The sequence below is a fragment of the Ambystoma mexicanum genome, chromosome 11, assembly GCF_040938575.1.
Source record: "Ambystoma mexicanum isolate Mex_15411 chromosome 11, UKY_AmexF1_1, whole genome shotgun sequence".
NCBI lineage: Eukaryota > Metazoa > Chordata > Amphibia > Caudata > Ambystomatidae > Ambystoma > Ambystoma mexicanum.
Genome location: NC_090934.1, coordinates 407,746,203 through 407,768,697, shown reverse-complemented (window position 1 = coordinate 407,768,697; position 22,495 = coordinate 407,746,203). Strand labels below are relative to the sequence as shown.

Sequence of the window (22,495 nt, the reverse complement as noted above, 5' to 3'; positions counted from 1 at the left end):
GCCCTCTCCTGTAGCGATTTTTGGTTCATCTTCCTATAAGAAGCACAGTCCTTGATGACATGATCGACACCGAGGCACCACACGCAGTTGCTGTGTGGGTCTGTGATGGACGTTTTGAAACTGCAGTCCTTACAACGTTTGAAGCCAGACACTTAGGATTGGACATGCTATCGAAACTGCATCGAACTAAGACAATCTGATGGTTCAAAAAGATTCTAGTGAGAGTTGTTCCTCGAACAGCATGCTGTGCGCAGAATAAAAGAACTGAGGTACAGGAGTACAGTGACGCAGTACAGTACAACAACCAACATGTCCGGAGTTGACGACCGCCACACCGAGGCAAGATGGATGGACGGCCGAGTCGAGGTGCACTACACCCCCTGTCGGAATGTTTTATGAACAGCTGACGCTGGAATGGATATCTATCTGATGAGGAATCTGCAGGAGAAAGGAAATCTATTAAAGAATAGTTAATGCCCAGCTGCCACACTACATCCCATGTGCGAGGGTGTCAAGTTTCTCCCCTTCTCACCTGTTTTTCCTTTCTTGTGACGCTCTTGGACTTAGATTCTTTTTTCTGTACATTCCGGGACTTATATAAACCAGGACGCGGGTCTTCGGAGTCCAGCGTGAGGTTGCAGCCTTCTAAAACGGAAGTGTTCAGACTCCGGGCGAGGAACCAGGATTCCGACAAGAGGACTCGAATGAGTCGGGCTCTGATATAGAGTGCGAGGATATTCCAGGAATAGTCCACTAAACAGGTAAGGGAAAAGGTTAGAATGGATACCAGGAAGGAAGTAAAAAAATAGGATAACTAGGAGAGCGAAGCGAACTTCGGGGCACACGTCTAGCTACACCAAGCAGTAGCATCGAGATGCTCGGCGCCGCGGAGGCGTGGCCGTTTTCTAGGAAGTTGAATGTAGCAAGAGAACTGGCGTGCAGCGCTTCGGAAGCGCCGGCCATGTTGGTAGGACTGCGGGGTAAACCCTGCGGCGCATCATGGACCATGTAGTCCAAAAGGGGCGTGATCGGCGGATCATGACAGCGGGAAGGGAATTAGACATCCAGAGGTATAAGAAATTGTTGCTACAATTTTGCAACAGGCTGTGCATGGATCACTGCTGGGGTTGAGGAAGTCTTAGTACGACACTGAATATGTGTAGGGCAGAGCTCTCCTATTCTGCAAGTGTGAAGCCTTACATGCCTGAGACCACATATTTAAACTGTGCTAAAACTGCACACACGACACATTATTGTAGTCTTGCTGTTCGACTCATGTTAACGCAAACTTTATTTACAAAAAGACACTTAAATTAGTTTTTTCATGCCATTTGATTCCAAAGAGAATCAACAGGTCTAAGGTTACAAGACACCTCAAAATTAAAAAAACTTGCAGAAACAACAAACGGCTCCAAACAAATAAGAACAATGAAAAAATAATTTACAATGCTTTAAAAACAAAACACAAGATTTAAAAAGAGCGAAGGACAGATTTCATAGTCTGTACATGAACATACAAGGACGGCCTCTCTGAGACCGTTCATAGATAAGGATACTATTTACATATACTTGTGCCACAATAAATCTGACTTCTTGCCGAAACCACAGCTTTCTACATAAACCAGTTTACAGCTGGCAGATGGGGCCAAAACTATGGAGGTTGCTACTGGAGTACATGAGCAAACTGAGCAGCCAGTTAACGACCACAAGGGATTCACTTGCGGCTGCTTTTGATTTTTTCCAGTCTCTTTTTCAGTTCATCAATGTTTGCTGCGTTAGAGGAAGTAGTGGTCATGGTAATGCCAGTGGAAAGTGTCTGGTTAGAGTCCAGATCCAAGTGTTGATATGGATCCCTCGATTCACGGAGCTGTGAAAGTTTACTTTGAAGCATGTCGGTGGATGAAGCAACTGAAGGCACAGATGTTTTTGATAGTAGTGAAGTTAGAGGTGGTCGTTCTTCCTGCAAGGGTAAGAAATGGAGACACTTTGAAAGATTACATTTTTTATGCACTTACTGTGTGCATTTGAATTAATAAATGACAGAGCAGGCAAGACATGGAGCACTGTAAAACAAGGGGGAATAGAAAGTACAACAATATTCATACAATTAGGAGAATCGAATATTAAAGAGTACAATTACAAGGACATGGAGATGGATACCAAGGATTACAGGCAGAGAATACAAGTTAGCGAGTAAAGAGACAATTTAACTAAAAGAGGTTCCACAGCTATGCTCCCACTGAAGGTCTAGTTCTTTGAGGTCCCAATTCTCCAACCTTCCTAGCTGTCATTTTAAGAAAAAGTACCACACCACAAAGGACATGCATCTCTAAAGGTCTCACATATACCACATTTTCGGACAGAAGTGTTCCCATGTTCCTATAGGGTGTTAACTACTACTCTAACTAAAGCATAAGTAATCAAATCATTTGTCCCACATATTAATTAAATTCTGCACTTTTATGTAAGGGATTTAGATGGACCACAAACCGTATGAAAAACAAATCAAATTAATTTGTTACATAAACAAATTAATTCATAACCACACAGCCGTGATGGCATAGCCCCAACATGCCAGCCTTTGCAAATGTACAAATGTCACTTCCATTGTTTGTTGGCAAGAAAAATAAAAATAATTACTCACATCCAGTAATGCTCTTTCTGGATGTTCCTACCACAGATTCCCCATCGTCGATATTTCTTCCAGAGGCCGATCTCAGAAACTGACCGCAGGAGGTAGTGTGCGGCATTGGCGCAGAGGTCCCACAGTACTGTACTTTTGAGGCCGGACGTGACGTTGGCGCAAATGGCTCTTACTGCACCCTGTAGCCTCAGTTTTTTCATGTCTCCCCCCCCCCCCCACCTCACCTGCTCTGCTGCATTGGGGATTACAAATTATTGGAGGTACACTTTGCGGGAATAGAAAGCTAAGCAGGATGTAGCTCTCAGATTGCGGCATAGGGCAGGAGGGGAATGAGGAATCCATGAGAGAAACATTGATCAGGAAGAACATTACCAGAGGCAAGTAATTTGGTCTAATGGATTGCATCCTCCCAAAGATTCCTCATCTTATTAAATGGACTCCCACAGCAGTACTGACTTGCTGGAGGAGCGAGCTCCTTTTGGCACATTTGGATCGGTTTATGACTGATCCATCGAAACAGCTGCCCTTACTTGGCAGTATCCAGGCAATGTTTCACCAAAGTATGGATGAAAGCCCACGTTCCTGCTCGACTGATGCCTTGAGCTGGAATTCCTCTTTTGAGTGCACTCTAGTTGATTGTGCTTTTAAGCTCTCAGGAATGTTCTTTCCTGCCATAAAGTAGCATTCAGATACGCACAACACAATACATCTGGATATGGCCTGCTTTGTCACACGCCTGCTTGTCTTAGGGCCAGTTTTTTGAAGATTTGTCAAGGGCCACTCCTTGACAAATCTTCAGAACGAATACTTTAAGATCTGGTCATGTAGAAACTTGTTAGGGAGAATTCTTATTACGGCTAATTTCCCTTACCTAGTGAGTCCCCCAGCAGCTTTGCTGGACTTCTGGAGTTTATTTTTTCCCACTTGGTAAGAGTGTGAACTTTTCCCCACTCTTACCTGTGTTTTGCCATGTGTGTTTTTCTGTTTTTGTGATTTTGGACTCTGAGTACACCACTTCAGTAGCCCCCTTCTGTTGTGTGTCACACAGCACCTTCAGTGCCGTGGCACAGGGTTGTCTTTGAGACTTCCTCCGACTCCATTTCTGAGGCCGACTACAGTTCCCCAGAAAAGGGTAAAGTTGCCATTAACTTTAGTCAATCTACCACAGACTAGTACACCCCATCTTCCATGGAGTACTGCAAAGGGTTAATCCGTATCCCTTTTTATCTGTACCTCCTAGAGCATTGTTTTGCTTTAACATTTAGACTTGGCTGGTGGCAGTGGTATCTACCCTAACTTTTCTACCGCGATTATATTAGATAAACGTGGTATTGTTCTTGGCTATTATATTAGCCTCGAACATAAACCCGCTTGACCAAATTGTCTTTCTTTTGGCTCTGGTTGGGTTTATTCGCCATTTCTTTTTGTTAAAGTGCTTGTGTTTTACTTTAGCTTCGCCTTCTTTGTTGACTGTATTTTGGTGGGCTTCTGCTCAGAAGCCATCCACCAGGTGCCTGGGTGTCTAGGTGGGCTGAATGAGAGGGAGGGGTGTAGTCACCCCCTGCACAGGGTATTCTAGGAAACCCAAGTCGCACTATGCCATGATTGGCTGAGGTGGTTGTCCAGGCTGGACAACCCCCCTGCTGGGTGATTGACAGCCAGGCTTTGTGAATGGGGGTTTTGCGCATAAAAGGAAGTCAGAGAGTCACCACTGGAACTACAAGGAACCGAAGAGAAGCAGAGAGAACGACTACTGCATCTACCCTGTCCCGGTGAAGCCCTGCTGTAGTCCTGAGCTATCTACCCTTCGACGACTAAGAAGATCCAGTCCGGAGTCTTCTTCCCTTGAGCCTGGTGGGGATAACCAGCTCATCTTCCACAGCCAGAGGATCCTCTTCCTTGGTCGAAATCGCTGCACACTGCTGTAGTGGTCCGGATAGCCATTTGAAGAGCCTCTGCTGTTTTTAGGGAGTGCACCTTTTATTCATTGTCGCTGCTGCCGGCTTCATCCCTGTGTGGTGCCGACCCCCTTCAGACATCATCCTTCACAACGAAGCTCCAGGAATCGTGGGTCCGCGGGAAACCAACAGGAACAACTGCCAGGGCACCAGCTGCACCGTTGGAATAAGGTACTGTGTTCTGCTTGAGGAAACTGGGTGAACCCCTTTTCTTCATCTCCAAGGCTTGCCCTTGTCTTCCCTCCTTCTTATAACATTTGCTTCCGAACATTGACAATATCGAAGTACTCTTGGCTACGTTGAATCTTGAACTGTTTGACTGTGTGATCTTTGGCAACAGGCCCCCGGTGTCACTTGACCCTGGCTCCGGCCCTTTGACTCTTGAAAGTCTGTCTCTGAGTGTTCTCGATTCGGTCTGCCTAACCAAAATATTGCCTGTGATTTTTGCCTCCAACTCCCTCTTGGTATCTCAGGTGCCAAGTGTGTTTTTGCCCCGGTAGCATTTCATGTCACTGATACGCGTTTAATTAGTAGACCGAAATGTGAAAAAGTGATCGCAATTGTATTTGCAGTAACGTGTTTTGTTTGTAACACCGGTTCATTCAAACACAGGGTACTTACCTTGAGACATACTTTACAAAGTGAATTGGTTAGTTGTAGTATATTTGATGTGTGGTTTGTGTTTAAGTTCAATAGAAGTGTTGGGTTTATAACAAATGGTTTAAAAAATAAATGGACTTATATTTTTCTACCTGAAACCTTGAGTCAGTGTTTGCTTGAGTCACAATAATTGTGGTCCCTTTGTGTAATCTTTGCTACTGCTCATATACTCTTGAGATAAGCCTGGCTACTCAGCCACTGCTACCACTCTGACATAGTAGTACAGGCTTGTACCAAAGGTAAAACGTGTATTGCCACCAGTAGTCTTAATTGTGTGTAGTGGTCCCTAAGGGCACTGCACAGGATTCTGCCTAACAAAACTCAAAGCCCTTATAGGGTCGAGTCTTTGTAGCCTTTCCGCCTCCTTAGAAGGATGAGGCAAAGGGTAGAAGACCGGTAAGCAGATGTTTTGCATGAGGTGTCATCGAGACCACCTTAGATAAAGGAGATGCATATTGCGAGTGTGACTGTCTCGTAAGAAGACCATGAAAGGTGGTTTACATGACAGGGTTTGAAACACACACCCAATGTGATGTGATTTCTACTAGGAAAGCAGTTTTCCATGCGAGGAGCCTGAGCGGGCAAGAATGCAATGGCTCAAAGAGTGCTCCCATTAGAAGGGTGAACACCAAATTAAGGGCCCAAAGCGGCAGCATGAAGGGGTTGGAGGAAAAGGCACTGTACCACTGACAATTGAAGACATTTTACAGCTGCCGCAGAGCTGAAGGGGTTTAGCCTTTCTTGTGCAAGACTTAAAAGGTCTTTTCGGTCTTGTTGCATTTTTCCAGGCAAAGTTTACAGGTCAGGATGGTCAAAGGATGTTTACCAGTACTGTCAATCTTCAAGCACACACCTGAACAGGCATGCTTTTTCACAATTCCCATTGGGATGCCCTTCCTAAAGTGTCATACAAATACTCATTTGCCAGCCTCACGGCCGAAAGCAGCACCTTATAAGGTCTTAAGGGAGATCACAAACCCTATACCTTAACCTTTCAGTAGTAAGGCATGCAGGTTGAGCATGCGCATGCCCATGTGAAGGACTAGGCCCCAGTCTTGCGAGAGCAGATCATGACACTCTGTCCTCCATTGTGTATTGCCCAGGAATCTGTTCAAAAGGCACAATTACGTCTTCCGCCGGGCCAAATTCTCCAGCATGGGTCTGGCATGGATTCACCTGTTCATGAATGTTCCCAGTTGTCAGGCTGGGAATCCTCAGTAAACGGAAAAAAAAGTTTCACTTTCATTTTAAAACTGTATTTCTCCACTAAACCAATCACGTTCCTCTGGGTCATACTGCCCCTGTCAAATGACGGTCCTCTCCCTAATCTCCACCCCTGGTGGCCATCTTCATATTTGGTAAGCACGTAAAGTGGCAGTATGAACCAAGAGGAGCCACAGAGGGGAAGGAGGGATGTTTTGCACGTGAATTCATGGCAGACCAATGCTGAAGAAGAACAAGTTACTCTCTAACCTGGTAACGTTATTTCGATGGGATGGTCCGACGACGTATTCCATATCTATGAAAGGTAATGTCCACAGCTGTGCTGCTTTGGAATATTTTCGGTGTCTGCGTCGATGCACCGTCCCCGAGGACCTCCTCCGACGGCCGACGTCACCCGATGTGATAAGTAGGACGCACGATGCCCGTAGCCTCAGTTGTAGTTTTTTCCCCCAGAACGTGACACACCAGTTTTCTGCCAGTCTGACACACAAGGCCTTGCGGAACGCAAGCTGCAAATCGCATAAGAAATTCTGCAGCGGGGAAGGTAGGGAGGGAGCGATATGGAATAAGTCGTCGGACCATCCCATCGAAAGAACGTTACCAGGTAAGAGAGTAACTTGTTCTTCGAGGGGATTGGGTCCTCCGACGTATTCCATATCTGTGACAGACTCCCAAAGCAGTACCAAGCAAGGAGGTGGGAAAAGAATTTACAACACAAATTTAGCATGCCCAATCAAATTGCGGAATAAAGGACTGCCTTGCCAAAAGCTAGATCCTGCCCTCGGATGGACTCGAGGGAGTAGTGACGAACAAAAGTATGTACCGAAGCCCAGGCGGCTGCATCACAGATGTGACGAATAGGAACACCCCTCTGCAGGGCAGTAGCCACTCCCCCGGTAGAATGGGCCCGCAAGCCAGCGGGAGGGTCCTTACCCGCCAAGCGTTAACACTCGGAGAGAGCTAAAATAATCCAACGAGACAGTCTGTTTTGTCACAGCTTGTCCCAAACACTTTCCAGCGTAACCAATGAAAAGTTGATCTTCTACTCTGACCCGGGACATGCGCGAAATATAAAAGCTCAACGCTCTCCTAGGATCAATCCTATGGAGCCTCTCCTCTTCCTTACCAGGATGTGGAGGAGGATAGAATGCCGGAAGAACCACCTTCTGGCTCAAATGAAATTCCGAAACCACCTTCGGAAGAAAGGAAGGACGAACTCGAAGGACAACCCTGTCTTTATGAAACACAGTCAAGGGTGGCTTAACTGAAAGTGCCTGTAACTCACTCACTCTGCGAGCGGAAGTAACCGCAACCAAAAACACAGTTTTCAGAGTTAACAGTCTCAAAGGGCAAGAATGCAAAGCCTCAAACGGAGCACCCATAAGAAACTTAAGAACAAGATTCAAATCCCAACCCGGCACCAGAAAAGGTGACGGAGGAAACACATTAGCGAGCCTTTTCAAAAACTGAGAAATTACAGGAATCTTAAAATAGGAACATTCTTCGGACGAGCGCTTAAATATGGACAGCGCCGTCAGGTAACCTTTAATGGTCCCCACTTGCAAGCCCCTGTGGGCCAAAGAAAGCAAAAAAGACAGAACCATGGGAATGTCGCATTCAAAAGGATTGACATTCTTAAATCTGCACCAGTCGCAGAATTTACGCTAACGACACAGAGACTTTGTTGCCGGCCGTCTGGCCGAGAGCAACACGTCTTCAGGGAGGTCCCAATCCTTATAACTCAACCTTTCAGAAGCCAAGCGTGAAGGTTGAGGGACCTGACCCCCCCTCCCGTGAGAGCAGACGACGTGGAGGGCAGATGGACAAGTCGAGAAGGTCCGGGTACCACGTCCTCCGGGCCAACGCCGGAGCAATGAGCATCATTCGGGAACCGAACCTCCGCAGTACTTGCGGGATGACGGGGACTGGAGGAAACGTGTACAGCAGCGGTAATGACCACTCTACCACAAACGCGTCTCCTAAGGCTCCTTTTGGAGGAAATTCCCACGGGCAGAACCTCTCGCACTTCTGGTTGACACTGGAGGCGAAGAGATCCACTTGAGGGGTCCCCCAAAGGGCGAAGATCTCCAGGAGAATCTCCTGAGCCAGCTCCCTCTCGTGAGAGATCGTGCTCTGCCTGCTCAGAGCGTCCGCCATCTCGGTGTCGTCTCTGGCAAGATGAACAGCCGAGATCGAAACTTCCTGCTGGATGGCCCAGAACTCTAGCTGCATCGCCTCCCTGCACAGAGGAAGTGACCCTGTCCCCCACTCCCCCTTTTTGTTGAGGTAGTGCATGGCCACCGTGTTGTCCGTTAGAATCAGGACACTCTTTCCTCGCACAGTCGGCAGAAAAACCTTCAGGGCTAACCTGACGGCCCTCAGCTCCAACAGATTGATATGGAGTCTGGACTCCGACGGAGACCAACGACCGCTGATTGTCAACTCATTGGCATGAGCTCCCCATCCCATGAGGGATGCGTCCGTCACGATCGTCACCTCCGGCCAGGGCAGCCAAAATGGGGCCCCCTTCATCAGATTGCCTTCGACGGCCCAACACAGAAGGTCCTGGGTGACCGAGGGCGGCACCTGAACAGGGTCCGACATCCTGCTGGAGGACTGAGACCACTGGAGCTTGAGTGCCCATTGCAAAGAGCTCATTCGCAACCTGGCCTCTGGCACCAGAAGAATGCAGGATGCCATGAGGCCGAGCAGTCTCAGGAACTCGGACGCTGGGAGAGTCTGGGCAAGTTGAAACTAGTGCACCATCTGCTGAATGTGAAGAGCCCTCGCATGGGGAGGAAAACACAGCCCCAGGGATGTGTCGAGCACTGCTCCGATGTACTGGAGCCGCTGTGTTGGCGTCAAATGGGACTTCTTTAAATTGAGGGAGAAGCCCAGCTTGTGAAGGGAGTGGCAGGTGACGGACAGATGATCCAGGACTTGCTTGGGAGAGCTCCCCCTGATCAACCAATCGTCCAGGTAGGGGTAGACGTGAATCCCCCTTTCCTGAGATGCGCTGCCACCACCACCATGAGCTTGGTGAAAACCCTCGGGCGGAGGTCAATCTGAACGGCAGGACCCGAAACTGAAAGTGCGAGTCGCCAACCGCGAACCTCAGGTACTTCTTGTGCTTGGGATGGATCGGCACATGGAAGTAGTCGTCCTTGAGGTCGAGAAACACCAACCAGTCCTGAAGGTGAAGGGCCTGGAGGACTTGAGTAACCATCTTGAACTTGTCCTTCCAGAGGGGTTTGTTCAAACCGTGCAAGTCCATGATGGGTCTCAATCAACCGTCTTTCTTCGAAATCAAAAAATAAGGGGAATACCATCCCTTGTTCCTCTCCACTACAGGCACCAGTTCTATGGCGCCTTTCTCCAGCAGGGCTTGAATTTCCTGCGCAATGAGCGGATCCGGACTCTTCAAAGAGGTTCCCAGGTGGATTGTCGCGAGGCCTCTGCCGAAAGGGAAGATAGTAACCGTGGGTTATGATCTCCAGAACCCACACATCTGAAGTAATGGCACGCCACTCTACAAGATGCTGCACCAGCCTTCCCCCAACCGGCGAACCATGGGACCTGGCCTCATGACTGAGTGGTAGCGGCTGCGGCGTTGCCTGAGGGCAAAGAGGCAACTGCCCGAGCGGCCTTGGCACCTCGAGTACCCTGTTTTCCACCTCTGGTACTCTTACGGTGGCCTCTTTGACCGACAGCTCCTCTCGCTTTACTGAAGGACGAGTAATAGCGAAAGGAACCTCCCCTCCATTGTTGTCCCCTAGGACGAAAAGGCGGAGGTTGTCGAACTGCGGCGCCCAACGACTTTGCTGCAGCTTTGGAGGTCTGCAACCTCTCAAGGCTCTCGTCAGCCTTGCTGCCAAAAAGATGTTCACCCTCAAAGGGCATGTTGAGGAGCCGGGACTGCACATCAGGAGCGAACCCCGACTTCCGCAACCATGCAAACCTGCGTATTACGGTGCTCGCCGCCATGGACCGGCTGACACAATCTGCCATGTCCAAACCCCACTGAACGGCCTCACACATGGCATCCTTGCCACCCTGAACCATAGCAAAGAAACCATCCCGTTCGACCCCTTAGGGAATATGTTCAGCCGCTAATGCAACACAGTTCCACAGAGTGTGTGTGAAACAAGAGACATGCAGAGTTGGCCGCCTGAAGCACCATACCCCCTGAAGAAAACACTTCCTTCGCCAAGCCATCAAAACGTTTGTCGCTCCTATCCGGAGGGATGGTAGGATAGGACGCCTGCTTTGCCAGGGCCGTAGCCGCCTGCACCACCAAACTCTCCGGAGTGGGGTGCCTGGACAAGTAGCAGGGGTCACTACTGGCTGGACGGTATTTTCGCGACAAAGACTTGCCCACTGCCGGGAGACTCTCCGGAGCAGTCCAAGCCGCCGCCCTTCTCTGCAGAGCCATATGAAACGGCAGTACCGGGTCAGTGGGGGGACCAAGATCGAGGATATCCGTGAGATCATCCTGAACAAACTCCCCGGGGGAGCCGACCATCACAAGTACTCGGTGACCCGAGACATCAGGCGCCGGTACGAAGAATCGGCATGAGTGCCAGGTTCTGGCCTACAAAACTCCACCTACGGAGAGGTGTCCAGTCCACTGGCATCATGAAGTGACTGCCTCAGGTCATCATATTGGCTATGGCCCGAGAGAAGCTCATCTGGCACCGTAACCGGAACCAAGCCCTCATCAAAGCCCTCATGACCCTCTGAAATGTACTCCAGGCGGTGAGAGGAAGACACCTGGGGACCAAAGCTATGCCTGACCTTAGCCAGAGCCTTTCTAGGGGCTACCCCTGTGCCACAGGGCCCCTCCGACACCACCGCCTCAAAAGGCGTTGAGGGCGCCGAGCGAATCGGCGTCGACATCAGCCGCAGCGTCTCCAGCATCGGCAGGCCTTGAAGCCAGAGCTCCGAGCGTGTCCTTCGACGACCTAGGCGCCGACGACCCCCTTGGAAGCAGAGCCTCGAGAGAGGTCGACGACGACCTCGGCGCCACAGGCGTCAACGTCTTCCTCGAAGACGGCACAGGATCACGTGGTCTCGAGCGCATCGAGGACCTAGACCTGGAACGGGCATGGTGAGAACGGTTACCCTTGTCCGAGCGGGACCTCTCCCGCGAACCGTGCCGACCACCGAGCCCGAAGGCATGCGAGCGGTGTCTCTCGACCAATCAGGACTGACCCCACTTGGAGGCGCGGACGGACCGGTGCCCTGCGATTCAAGAATCACCAACATCATCTTCCCGAAGGAAGCGCATTCCTCCAGGGTCGCATGCTTGGTGGGATTAGCGACCCGCCGACGGGCGGAGTCCTTGGAAGACGACGGGGAAGGCGACCGATGCTGGTGCTTCCGGGAATGCCTCGAAGGAGTGGCGAGACCGACTCCTGGAAGGAGACCCAATGGACCTCCGACGATGACACAGAGTCGCCTCTTGAATCATCCGTCGAAAGCCCCGCAGACCTCGACTTCCTGGGCTTAGACACCCTACCTACTGACATCTAGGACCCACAGTACCCGCATTTCTTGAAGCCCGTACGCGAAGACGAGGTAGACATCGTCACAAACAGGTTTCCACAAAAAACAAACAGGTACAAAGAACTGAGAAGAATACAACAAACTCCAAAGAGCCGAGGTGTACCGAGATTCATGAAGCAAACACGTTCGCGGAAAAAACGGAACGGAGGCTACGGGCGTCGTGCGTCCTACTTATCACATCGGGTGACGTCGGCTGTCGGAGGAGGTCCTCGGGGATGGCGCATCAACATAGAAAATTTTCCGAAGCAGCACAGCTGTGGACATTAGCTGTCATAGATATGGAATATGTCGGAGGACCCAATCCCCTCGAACAATAGTTACAGCTAAGTAACAAACCTTCTCCAGCATGGGGTCAGTCATGGATTCGCATGCTCATGAATAACGATTACACAGCAGTACATATACACAACCACAGGCGGTGGCAAGGCTCAACAGAAGCACTAAACAGCATTGCTGTCGACACAGTAGAACCCCGCAAAGGTGTGCGTGGACCGCCACGTAGCAGTCCTGCAGACGTCTAGGAGGGTAACACCAGAAAGAAATACTATCGTTGCTGCATTGGCTCTGGTGGAGTGGGGTCTCGACCAACCTGGAGGTGGCCTGCTAGCCAGTCAATTACAGTGCATGAAACAACTGCAGAGCTACCTGGAGATGGAAGCCTTCGACAAGGCCCTTCCGTGATTCACTGGTACAAAGTTGATAACCAACTGAGAAGTCTTCCGAAAATTCTTTGTACGTGCCACGTAGAACTTCAAGGCATGAGCAATGTCCAGCAAATGCAAGGCCCTCTCGGCTGGCAACAATGGATTTGGGAAGAAGACCGATAACACCAAAGGTTTGTTGAGGTGGAATTCCTACAGTAACTTCGGCATAAAGATGGGGTCTGTACGCAGTACCACCCTTGAAGCATGGAAAGACAAGTATGTCTGCTTGCAAGACAGGGCCTGGATCTCCCCGACCCACCTGGTTGAGGTGATAGCCATGAGGAAGGCTCTCTTTCCGAAGAGAAACTTGAACTGGGCTTCCTGCATAGGCTGAAAGGGCACCCCCAGGAGCTTAGTCAGGACTACATTGAGCTCCCAAGCCGGGGCAGTAGCCTTCACCGGCAGAAAAGTCCTAAAGAGCCCCTTGAGGAACTCCTTGACAAGTCTGCGTGACCATAAAAAGGCCTACCCAGAGACATGATGTAACAGGATATGGCGTCTAGATGCACCTTGATAGAGGAGTGAGCCTGGCCAAGGTAAGCAAGTATGGTAGAAGCTGCGGGCTATGACATTTCGAGGGGTAATCTTCTGAGCTTGGCACCACACAGAGAAGCGCTTCCACTTATGGCCGTAGAACCTAAACGTTGACAAGGTCCTGGGCAGAATGTCCTTACGTTCTTCAGGTAAAGCATAACCTCCAAACTAGGGATGCACGAGCCATGCCTTTAAGTTCAGCAACTCCGGGTCGTGGTGCAGAATGGCCCCTCCCTCTCTGGTGAGAAGGTCCGGGAGCAGCAGCACCCTGATGGCCTGACAGATGCAGCAGGTCTGGGTATTTGATTCGTCACGACCACGCCGAGGCGACGAGTACCATCCTGCAGTGCACTGTCCGAGTGTGTTGATCACACGTAGCAGGAGTGGAAATGGAGGAACAGCGTACAGTAACAGTCCTGGCCATGGGAACGAGAACGCGGCCCCTATACTCCTAGGCTGAGGGAACCTGCTGGCCGGCTTCTGGCACTTGGAGTTCGCCACCGTCGCAAAGAGACAGATATGGGACTGGACCCATTTGTCAAACAGAAGGTCCACCTGGTTCTGGCGAAGCTTTGACTCGTGTCAAGAACGCAGCTCCCTGCTGAGCGAGTCAACGATGCTGACACCCACCAAGTGATAAGGGACGAGGAACATGTCCTAACGAATGGCTCAGGTGTCACAGATTCTGGGCCTCATTGGAGAGGGATAGCAAGCAGGTCCCTCCTGGGTTCCGGGTGTAGAACAGGATGGTTTTGTCCGTGAAGATACTAACTACCTTGACCCAGAACTACGGTAGAAAATACTTGAGGGCCCAGAATACATCCCGAAGTTCCAGGACGCTGATGTGAAGGCCCTTGTATTCCGGCTGCCAAAAGCCTCTAGCAGGCAACTGCCCAGTGTGGGCTCAACAACCTTCTAGAGAGGCATCTGTGGTGACTGTCTCCTGGTAAGGTGGAACTTGAAACAGTTTCCTGGATGAGAAGCGGCTGTACACCCCACCACTATCGCCTGACGGAACTGCTCACTGAGGGTGATCTTGTCTACAAAGGACCCCAATACTTGCAACCATCTCGCATCCAGGAACTCGTGGAGAGGCCTCATCTGTAGTCTGCAGAGGCTGACTAGGCTGATGCAGGAGGACATGCCCAGCAGAAACTTGATGGCCTGCATTGTGGCCGTTCGCGCCAATGACAAGCTCTGTACTTTCCCCTGCATGGCCACCACCCTCTCCTCTGAGGGGGATGCCAAACGCACTGTGTTGAGCCGGGCACCCAGAAACAGCATGTTCGGAGATGTCATCAAGCAGGACTTTAGATAGTTTATAGAGAACCCAAACTCCGTCAGTAGACGTACGGTCTTCGAGGTGTGCTTGCTCACCAGAGCGTAGGAGCGGGATCCAACTAGCTAATCGTCCAGATAAGGGAATACGTGGATACCCTGCAGACAAAGATGCACGGCCAATGGGGCCAAGCACATTGTAAAGACCCTCCGAGCTGATTTCAGGCCGAAGGGAAGAGGGCTTGAACTGGTAATGCCACCCCTGAATCACAAACCGTACGAATTTGCGGTGCCACTTGTGAATGGGGATGTGGAAGTAGGAGTCTTTCAAATCCCACGTCAAAAAATCACCTTCCTCCAGCTGGCCGAGCATGTGTCATAACGTGACCATCTGGGACTTCAAGTACTTGTTGAGCCAACGCAGCTCCAGGATTGGCCTCCAACCCCTGATTTCTTTAGAAGCAGAAAATATCTGGAGCATCCTCCGGTACACCGGAGGTCCTGGGGAACGGGCTCCATCGCTCCCTTCTGTAACATGGCCCGCACCTCTTGCAGAAGCTTGGGCCTTTGTTGTTCCCGTCGAGGCACTGGTGGAATAAGAGGACATCTGCATTGGAACTCAAAGGTGTGCCCCTGTTTGAGAGCGTCCAGAACCCATCTGTCGTTCGTGATCTTCTTTCACGCGCTGACAAACTTTGCCAGCCGGTCTCCCACTTGGGTGCATAAGTGGGGGCCGTGGCCACGGCTGGTTCAGGCCAGCTTAGGTGTCGGGGCCCTGCCCTGTGGACGGTGCAGACTCTGCCCTCTGCCATAAGCCTGAGAGCGACCCCTGTATACTTGAGTGGCAGAGCGGGAAGGTTGCCGGCACGGGGTAGTCCTGGGAGGATCTGCCGGGCTATCCTCTGGACAAACAAAAGGACTGCTAAATTTGTTGCAGTGTTCCAAGGTAGCACAATGTCTCTGTCGGTCTTTATGGCTTGCAAAGACTCAACGGCCTTGCCGAAGATTTTCAGAAACAAACAGCTCACTCTTTATGGAGTAAATGGAGAAAGTGCCATCCATTCTATTCGACTTCAATGAAGATGGCGGTTGATACATACCATTTCAAATGTCCAGTGAGCGTTCTAGTGTTTCCTAAAATGGCGCCTTACGCTCTTCCGACAACTACTTTAATCCGGTGTCAGTTACGTGCGGTGTGTTGCTACGTTTCTCCTTCCTGCAGCTACAATTGCATGCCGACGGATATTGCTGTGAAAATTCCTATTCCTTTTTGCTATCTTTGAGCAATTACACAATGTAATCCAGTTTCCTGCCTGAGACAGTTCCTTTTTCCTGCGTGCTGCTTGCCGTCCTCATTCAAAATCTGCTCTGATTATTCTATCTCTGCCCTGCTTCCTTCAAGCTCTGTTTGGCTTTTCCAAGCCTCGCTTTCCTTCGTACTGCTTCTCTCATTGTTACTCTTCCTAGTCCTTTCTGCTTCAAACTTATTCTTTGTAAACAAGTCCTGGAATTCAAGAGTTCACGAAGCACTTTAGTACTCTGTACGTTTCCCTGGCGTTCTCACTCAAGTATCTGCACCTCGGACTTCAACCTCCAGTTTATCAAATTTAGACAACTACCACATTTGGACAACATAACCTTCTTGCTTCAGAATCTACATCACGTTTTATTCCCTGTGAGGGCTTTCGAAGGGCATAGGCCATCGGTTGCAACGAGTCCCGTCTTCCACAACGAAGCTGAACATCTGGTGGGATTCACCCTTAAGCATTAATATTCTGCTGCAACAAACCGTGAGTAACTGTCGGCTTATATTAAATTTAGAGATCAGAAGAGAAGGTTTTCACTGTCGAACAGTGTTAGGGAGAATTCTCATTCTATGGCTAATTTCCCTCACCTAGTGAGTCCCCCAGCAGCTTTGCTGGCTTTCTGGAGTTTATTTTTCCACTTGGTAAGAGTGTGAGCCTTTTTCCCACTCTTACATTTATTTTGCCATGTGTATTTTTACTGTTTGTGTAATCGTGGGCTCTGGAGGACCGACTTTTCATGTGTGTTACACACCACCTTCCGTGCAGTAACACTGGGTTGTCTTTGAGACTTCCCCTCTTCGTGGTCGAAATCGCTGCACACTGCTGTAGTGGTCGGGATAGCCATCTGGAGAGCCTCTCCCGTTTTAAGGAGCGCTCCTTTTATTCACCGTCGCTGCTGCAGGCCTCATCACTGGGTAGTGCATATCACTCCAGACGTCGTCCTACTTGTCTCCACGACTGAAGCTCCAGGAACCGTGAGTCTGCAGGAAACTACCAGAAACAACTGCTGTAGCAACAGCTTCTTCAAACAATATGGTACTGTGTAAAGCTTCGAGGAACTAGGGTGAACCCCTTTTCTCCTCATCCAAGGCTTGCCCTGGTCTTCCTTCCCTCATAACTTTTTGCTTCCTCTCTTGACAATATCCAAGTACTCCTGGCAATCTTCAATCGTGAACCGACTGTGTGATCCTCGACAACAGGAACCCGGTTCCACTCGACACTGGCGCAGGCCTATTGACTTTTATCTTCTTGTCAGAAAGTGTTTTCTGATTCTGTCTGCCGTGACAAAATATTGCCTTTGATTTTTGTCCCCAACTCTCTTTTGTTAACTCAGGTGCTAAGTGTGGTTTAACTCCGGTAACATTTCCTCCCGCAGATACGCGTATCTTTAGTACGACTGAACTGTCAAAAAGTGATCGCAAATATATTCTCGGTAACGCCTTTTGTTTTATAACACCGGTCTGTCAAATCATAAGGTACTTACCCTGAGTTGTCCCGCACAAAGAGAATTGTTTGTGTGTAGTGCATTTTATGTGTGGTCTTAATTTAATAGAAGTGAAGTGTTTTGCAAACAGATGGTCTAGAAATAAATGTACTTTTACTTTTCAACCAAAACCCTTGAGTCAGTGTTTGCATGAGTCACAGTAACTGTGGTCCTTTGTGTAATCTCTACTACTGCTCATTTGCTCTTGAGATACGTCTGGCTGCTCCGCTACTGCTACCACTTTAACAGTGTAGTACAGGCTTGTACCAAAGGTGAACCTTTATTGCCACTTGTAGTCTTGTGTGTAGTGGTCCCTAAGGGCACTGCACAGGATTCTGCCTAACAAACGGCATATCCAGCACCTTAGCTTGAACATCCTGGTGGAACGTTGTTGCCTTGAACCACCCTTATCGACGAAGGGACACACCGTTCACCATCTGGCGGAATCCTGTGTCCGTGATGTCCACCACTACTCTAGTGGCGTAGTCCGAGGCCACCTCTCCCTCCTGAAACTGGGCCAGTGTCTCGACCTTCTTGTCCTCGGGCAGGAAGTCCAGATTAGGTCCCAGCTTGTACCATAGTTCCCGGTCATATCGGGATAAACTGGCTAGGGCATTAGCGGCCTTGATGGCAGAGGAGGCTTTAGATTCTCTTGTCCATTGCGTCCAGCTTCTTCCCCTCCTGGTCTGGAGGATCCATGGATACAAAAAAGGTTATGGCAAGTGCTTCCTGGCTGCGGCCGAGATCTTAAGCAGATGTGAGCTGAATCTGGTACCCAGTACTTTTTCTCCAGTCTGTCACGCTTGGGTGGGGCCGTACTGTGGTTCTTCATTAGCGCCAGGGCCTCCTCCCAGAGATCATTCATGAAAGGACATGGTCTTTTTTCTGGACTTGCGCCACTGGTACAGGAACCCTTCTTTCTTTGGTTCGTTAGGTAATAACTGAAAAAGATCAGAGGCCCTGAACAACATGAAATGAAAGGATCCTACTTCGTCCGGCGGGGGGAAGCCCTATGGGGCTAATCCGTGTGCACTGTTTCCCAGTCAGCTGGCACAGTCTTCCACGTCGGTGCCTGTAGCCGTGTGCGGAGTGCCGGGTGGTGTCAGGTCCCGATATTGTGGTAGGGGCAGAGGGGTCAGGTGATACTGAGGGCCAGCACCCCTGCCTTAGACTTTCTCTTCTGATGATGAAGGCTCAACCTCGGAGGCTCCCGAGGGTCCTGAGAAGGCGCAAGCCCCTGTGTTGGGGGCAGCCTCTTCTGGATCTCCATGACCAGTGTGTGTAAAGTCGTCAGAATATCCAGCGACGCATACCTCTGTTGAGGGGTGAATGGAACCAGTGGTGTAGGGTCCGGACTGACTCGCCTTCTCTTGCGCGCAGTAGATGAAGGCTCACCGCCCTCAGAGTTCCCCCCCCCCGCCTTCATGGTCCATATAGTAGTCATGCGGCAGATCATTGTTGCCGTCGTCAAAGCTTCAATAAATCTGCACCGGTTTCTCTGGAGCAGTACGTGAAGAGACAACCCGCAGAGGTTCCATCGGTGGGCCTTGTCTTTCTCTTTTCTTCTCAGGAGGCTTCTGGGTTGGTGCAGTCGCAGGGCCTTTCCACATCCCCAGGGTGCCGGCTGCCTTTGCTGCTGCATCCGCAGTTTTATCACGCATCAGGGGTAAGAGCAAACGCAAGGTGGTCGTTGTAGGCACCACCTTCACATACCCGCTCTCCTTAAATGCTATTGTGGTGGACGTCGTTGACTTCGCCGGTGATGTGGTCGTCGAGGCCCTCATTGTCGGGCCGTCGTTGAACCGGTTGACTTGGAAGGCTGAACGGTCTTAGTTTTGAAGGGTCCTACCCAGATTACTCTCTCATCGGTTTATCTGCTAATGAACAGAGTTTGGACGGGGTCAGGGACTTTCTCTTAGAAGAGGCCCCCTTCGTCAGCAGCCTCACCGTGGAGGCTGATGGTGATTGCGTTCTGCCTGACTTGGCCTTCTCTTGGTCCCCCACGGGCAGAGCGTCCTCAAAGAATCTTGACCTCCTCCCGGAGGGAGTTTGCTCCTCGGACCAGATATTCCTAGGTGCGGCAGGACTCTGGCCGGAGGCAGAATCCTTGCTCGATTTGAGCTGCAGCAATCTTTTTCGGTTTTCTTTGAGAAACCACATCACATCTCGCATCCCTCCTCATTGTGGTCCGAATGCATAAGCATTTATGTCGATCTTCTACGAATACGTTCCTTGATCCACACTTCGCACAGAGTTTGAAGAGGCTCCTGCTCTCCTCCTTGGACACTTTCGAAAGATGTGAAGTAGGCCCAAGGCCCAGACTTCTCGAAACTTCGATGGACGATCCACAGTGGATGAAGATCTTTGCCGGCAGCTGATTCCCCTCTCTGTGGGTAGCTGTCCTTCAGTCGAAGGACAAATCGGTCAAATTTAGTTAATTTTCAATGGAAAAAACTAAAATGCACAAAAATAGCATGCTGAAAATATCTGAAGATGGCTACGAGGGGTGGAGCTTAGGGAGAGGACGGCCGATGGATGGGAGCAGTATAATCCAGAGGACAGTGATTGGTTTAGAGGAGAAAAAAACGGTTTAAAGTGAAACTTTTTTTTTTTTAACGAAGGATTCCCAGCTTGACGGGGAATATTCATGAGCATGTGAATCAATGCCAGGTCCCATGCTGGAGAATGTATGGAAAACCCCAGATCCATCAGCAGACGCACGGCCCTCGCCGCTTGTTGGCTCACCAGCATGCGAGTGGGAACAGACAAGCCAATCGTCCAGGTAAAGGTAGACGTGGATGCCCGAGACGAAGATGCGCTGCCACTGGAGCCAAGCACTTTGTAAACACGCTTCGGGCCGATTTCAGGCCGAAGGGAAGCGCCTTATCTATTGTTTGCTTGTTAGGTGCTTATACAATAAGAATATATTGTTTCCTAGCGCCCACAGGGCAGGGAGGTAGGGAAATACATTACAACACAATATTGGGAGAAGGAGAGGGATGAACCTACTATGCCTTGTGGGTATTCAGAACGTGCAAGTGCAGAAAGGAAGAGGGAAAGGTGGTAGGTGCTGGGGAGTCAGAGCTTGTGGGTGAGCCCTGGACGAAGTGCTAGGAATGTTGAGGGCTACACGGCCTGGACCGCGGGAGGAGTAAGTGCGAGTCTCCAGAGCAGAGGGTGCGCAGATGCAAGTGCTGTGAAAGACAGGAGCTGGGAAGAATTGGTGTGGGAGGTCAAGGCCCCGAAATGAATAAGGGCCAAGGACAACGATACAGCAACTGTGGGATTAGCAGAGCTGAGAAGGAAAAGAGGAACGTCTTAAAGAGCTTCCAGAATTTGAGAAGATCCTGCTCAAGGCGCAGAGGGAAGCAGGAGGCCATTCCAAAGGAGGGAGCCCAAAGAGGAAAGTGAGCACCCCCTGCCCTCTGTTTATCAAAACGCTTTACAGACAGAGTTGGTGCCAGATGAGCGAAGTGGTCTAGGGGGAGAGTATTTGGGGAGATAAATTAATAGTTACTCACTGTATTGACAAACATACTGTTACTCCATAGTCCCCTTTCCTCCATACATATGGGCGTCCCTCAACCTTTTTCAGCAGAAAAATCTTCTTCCCTTTAAATTTAGAGGCGCGCAGCCTTGGGAGCATGAGTATGCGCACGCCTGACTCCTCAGTCCCCATTGACGCGTCGACAATATGCAACATTGCCTAATGACACCAGTATTAGTAGGGGTGAGGATGGTGGGACGTATGGAGGAAAGGGGACTATGGACTAAGAATATGTTGGTCACTATGGTGAGTAACTATTAATCACTTATGTCCTGTCCCCTTTCCTCCATACTGTATGGGCGATTACAACTGAGTGTAGCCCAAGGTTGGAGAGGAGACCCTCCTTGTTAGGGAGAATTCTCATTTATGGCTAATTTCCTTTACCTAGTGAGTGTTAGGCAGAAACCTGTGCAGTTCCCTTAGGGACCACTGCAAAAAAGTTTAAGACTACAGGTGTTAGCAGTAAACCCAATTGGTAGCAGTCTGCACCACCCAGATTTACCTGGTAGCTGTGGCTGAGGAGTCAGACCTCTCTCAAGAAGAGTTAGGCAGTATATAGAGTATACACAATAGGGCCTAAAATACAGTAGCACAAGCAAACACCGACCAGAGCTTGGGTATAAAAGTATATAATTATTTATTTAAAAAAACACTCTTAAAAATACACTGGCACTAATGTGTCAAGCAAGTTCAAACACAGTCACTAGAAATATATACACCTCCCTAATTAATTATTTGACAAGTCTAGGTTAATACATCACTTATTTAGCAAAACAGAGGTGAGCCCGTAACCATAGATGGCACTCCAATAATTATTTAAAAAGGGAGAGAAAAGACAGAATAGGAAAATCACACAGTACCAACACTTTTAAGAACCCACAGCAAGTCAAGAAAGGCAGGGTCTACTGTAGAGCAAAAAGTTCATAGGCCAGGCCCACTCTTGGAGAGCAAGGCGGAATGTGCCCAAGATCACACAGTGGAAATGCACTCAAAGTCTTTGCAGAAAAGTCAAAAGAGGTTGGATCAAGTTAGAAAGGTAATGTTAACAGGTCCGAGGTCACCCCAGGATAGAGAGTCAAGGATTTACGGGACACCTCGGACAGTCGGTTGCAAGGGAGACCAGGCAGGACACAGTACCTGAAATGGTGAGAAAGCTCCAGCGGGGGCAGTTGTTCCTTGCAGCGGGTGCAAGTCGGGGCTTCGTCCAGGGGAAGAGAAGATCTCGACGTGGAAGAAAGCGGGAGGTTGTTGCACTGCCAGGGAAGAAACCAGCCGCTGAGTTTCCCGGTTAAAAGGTACTACCCTTTTATTCGCGGTAGTGGTGAAGCATGCTATCCGGCCGCCGGGGTGCTTGGCACGGGCGATTCGACCACGAGACGATCCAGGAAGGCGAAAAAAGGCGAACTGGTTGGTCCCACCAGCTCAAAGGGAAGAAGACTCTCCTGGACTCTCCTGCTCAACCGTCTCCGTGATAACCTGGGTATCACTGGTCAGGCTCTGGCATGGCTGACCTCTTTCCTCTCCAATCGACCCTCCCAGGTCCAACTCGTGTCCTTCCTCTCTGACATCTTTTTCTCCACCTGTGGTGCCC

General features: G+C 49.9%; 1 protein-coding gene across 3 annotated transcripts in view; it reads right to left on the bottom strand.

Annotated features, from left to right (window-relative positions):
* Positions 1-1,273: 1,273 nt before the first annotated feature.
* The window catches only part of CKAP5 (cytoskeleton associated protein 5), a 1,593,334-nt gene continuing 1,572,112 nt past the window's right edge, over positions 1,274-22,495 (bottom strand). For all 3 annotated transcript variants that reach the window (XM_069623197.1, XM_069623199.1, XM_069623198.1), the window contains exon 44: positions 1,274-1,960. In XM_069623197.1, the coding sequence (XP_069479298.1) occupies positions 1,715-1,960 (246 nt within the window). In that variant the 3' untranslated portion in view covers positions 1,274-1,714. The remainder of the gene's footprint in view (positions 1,961-22,495) is intronic.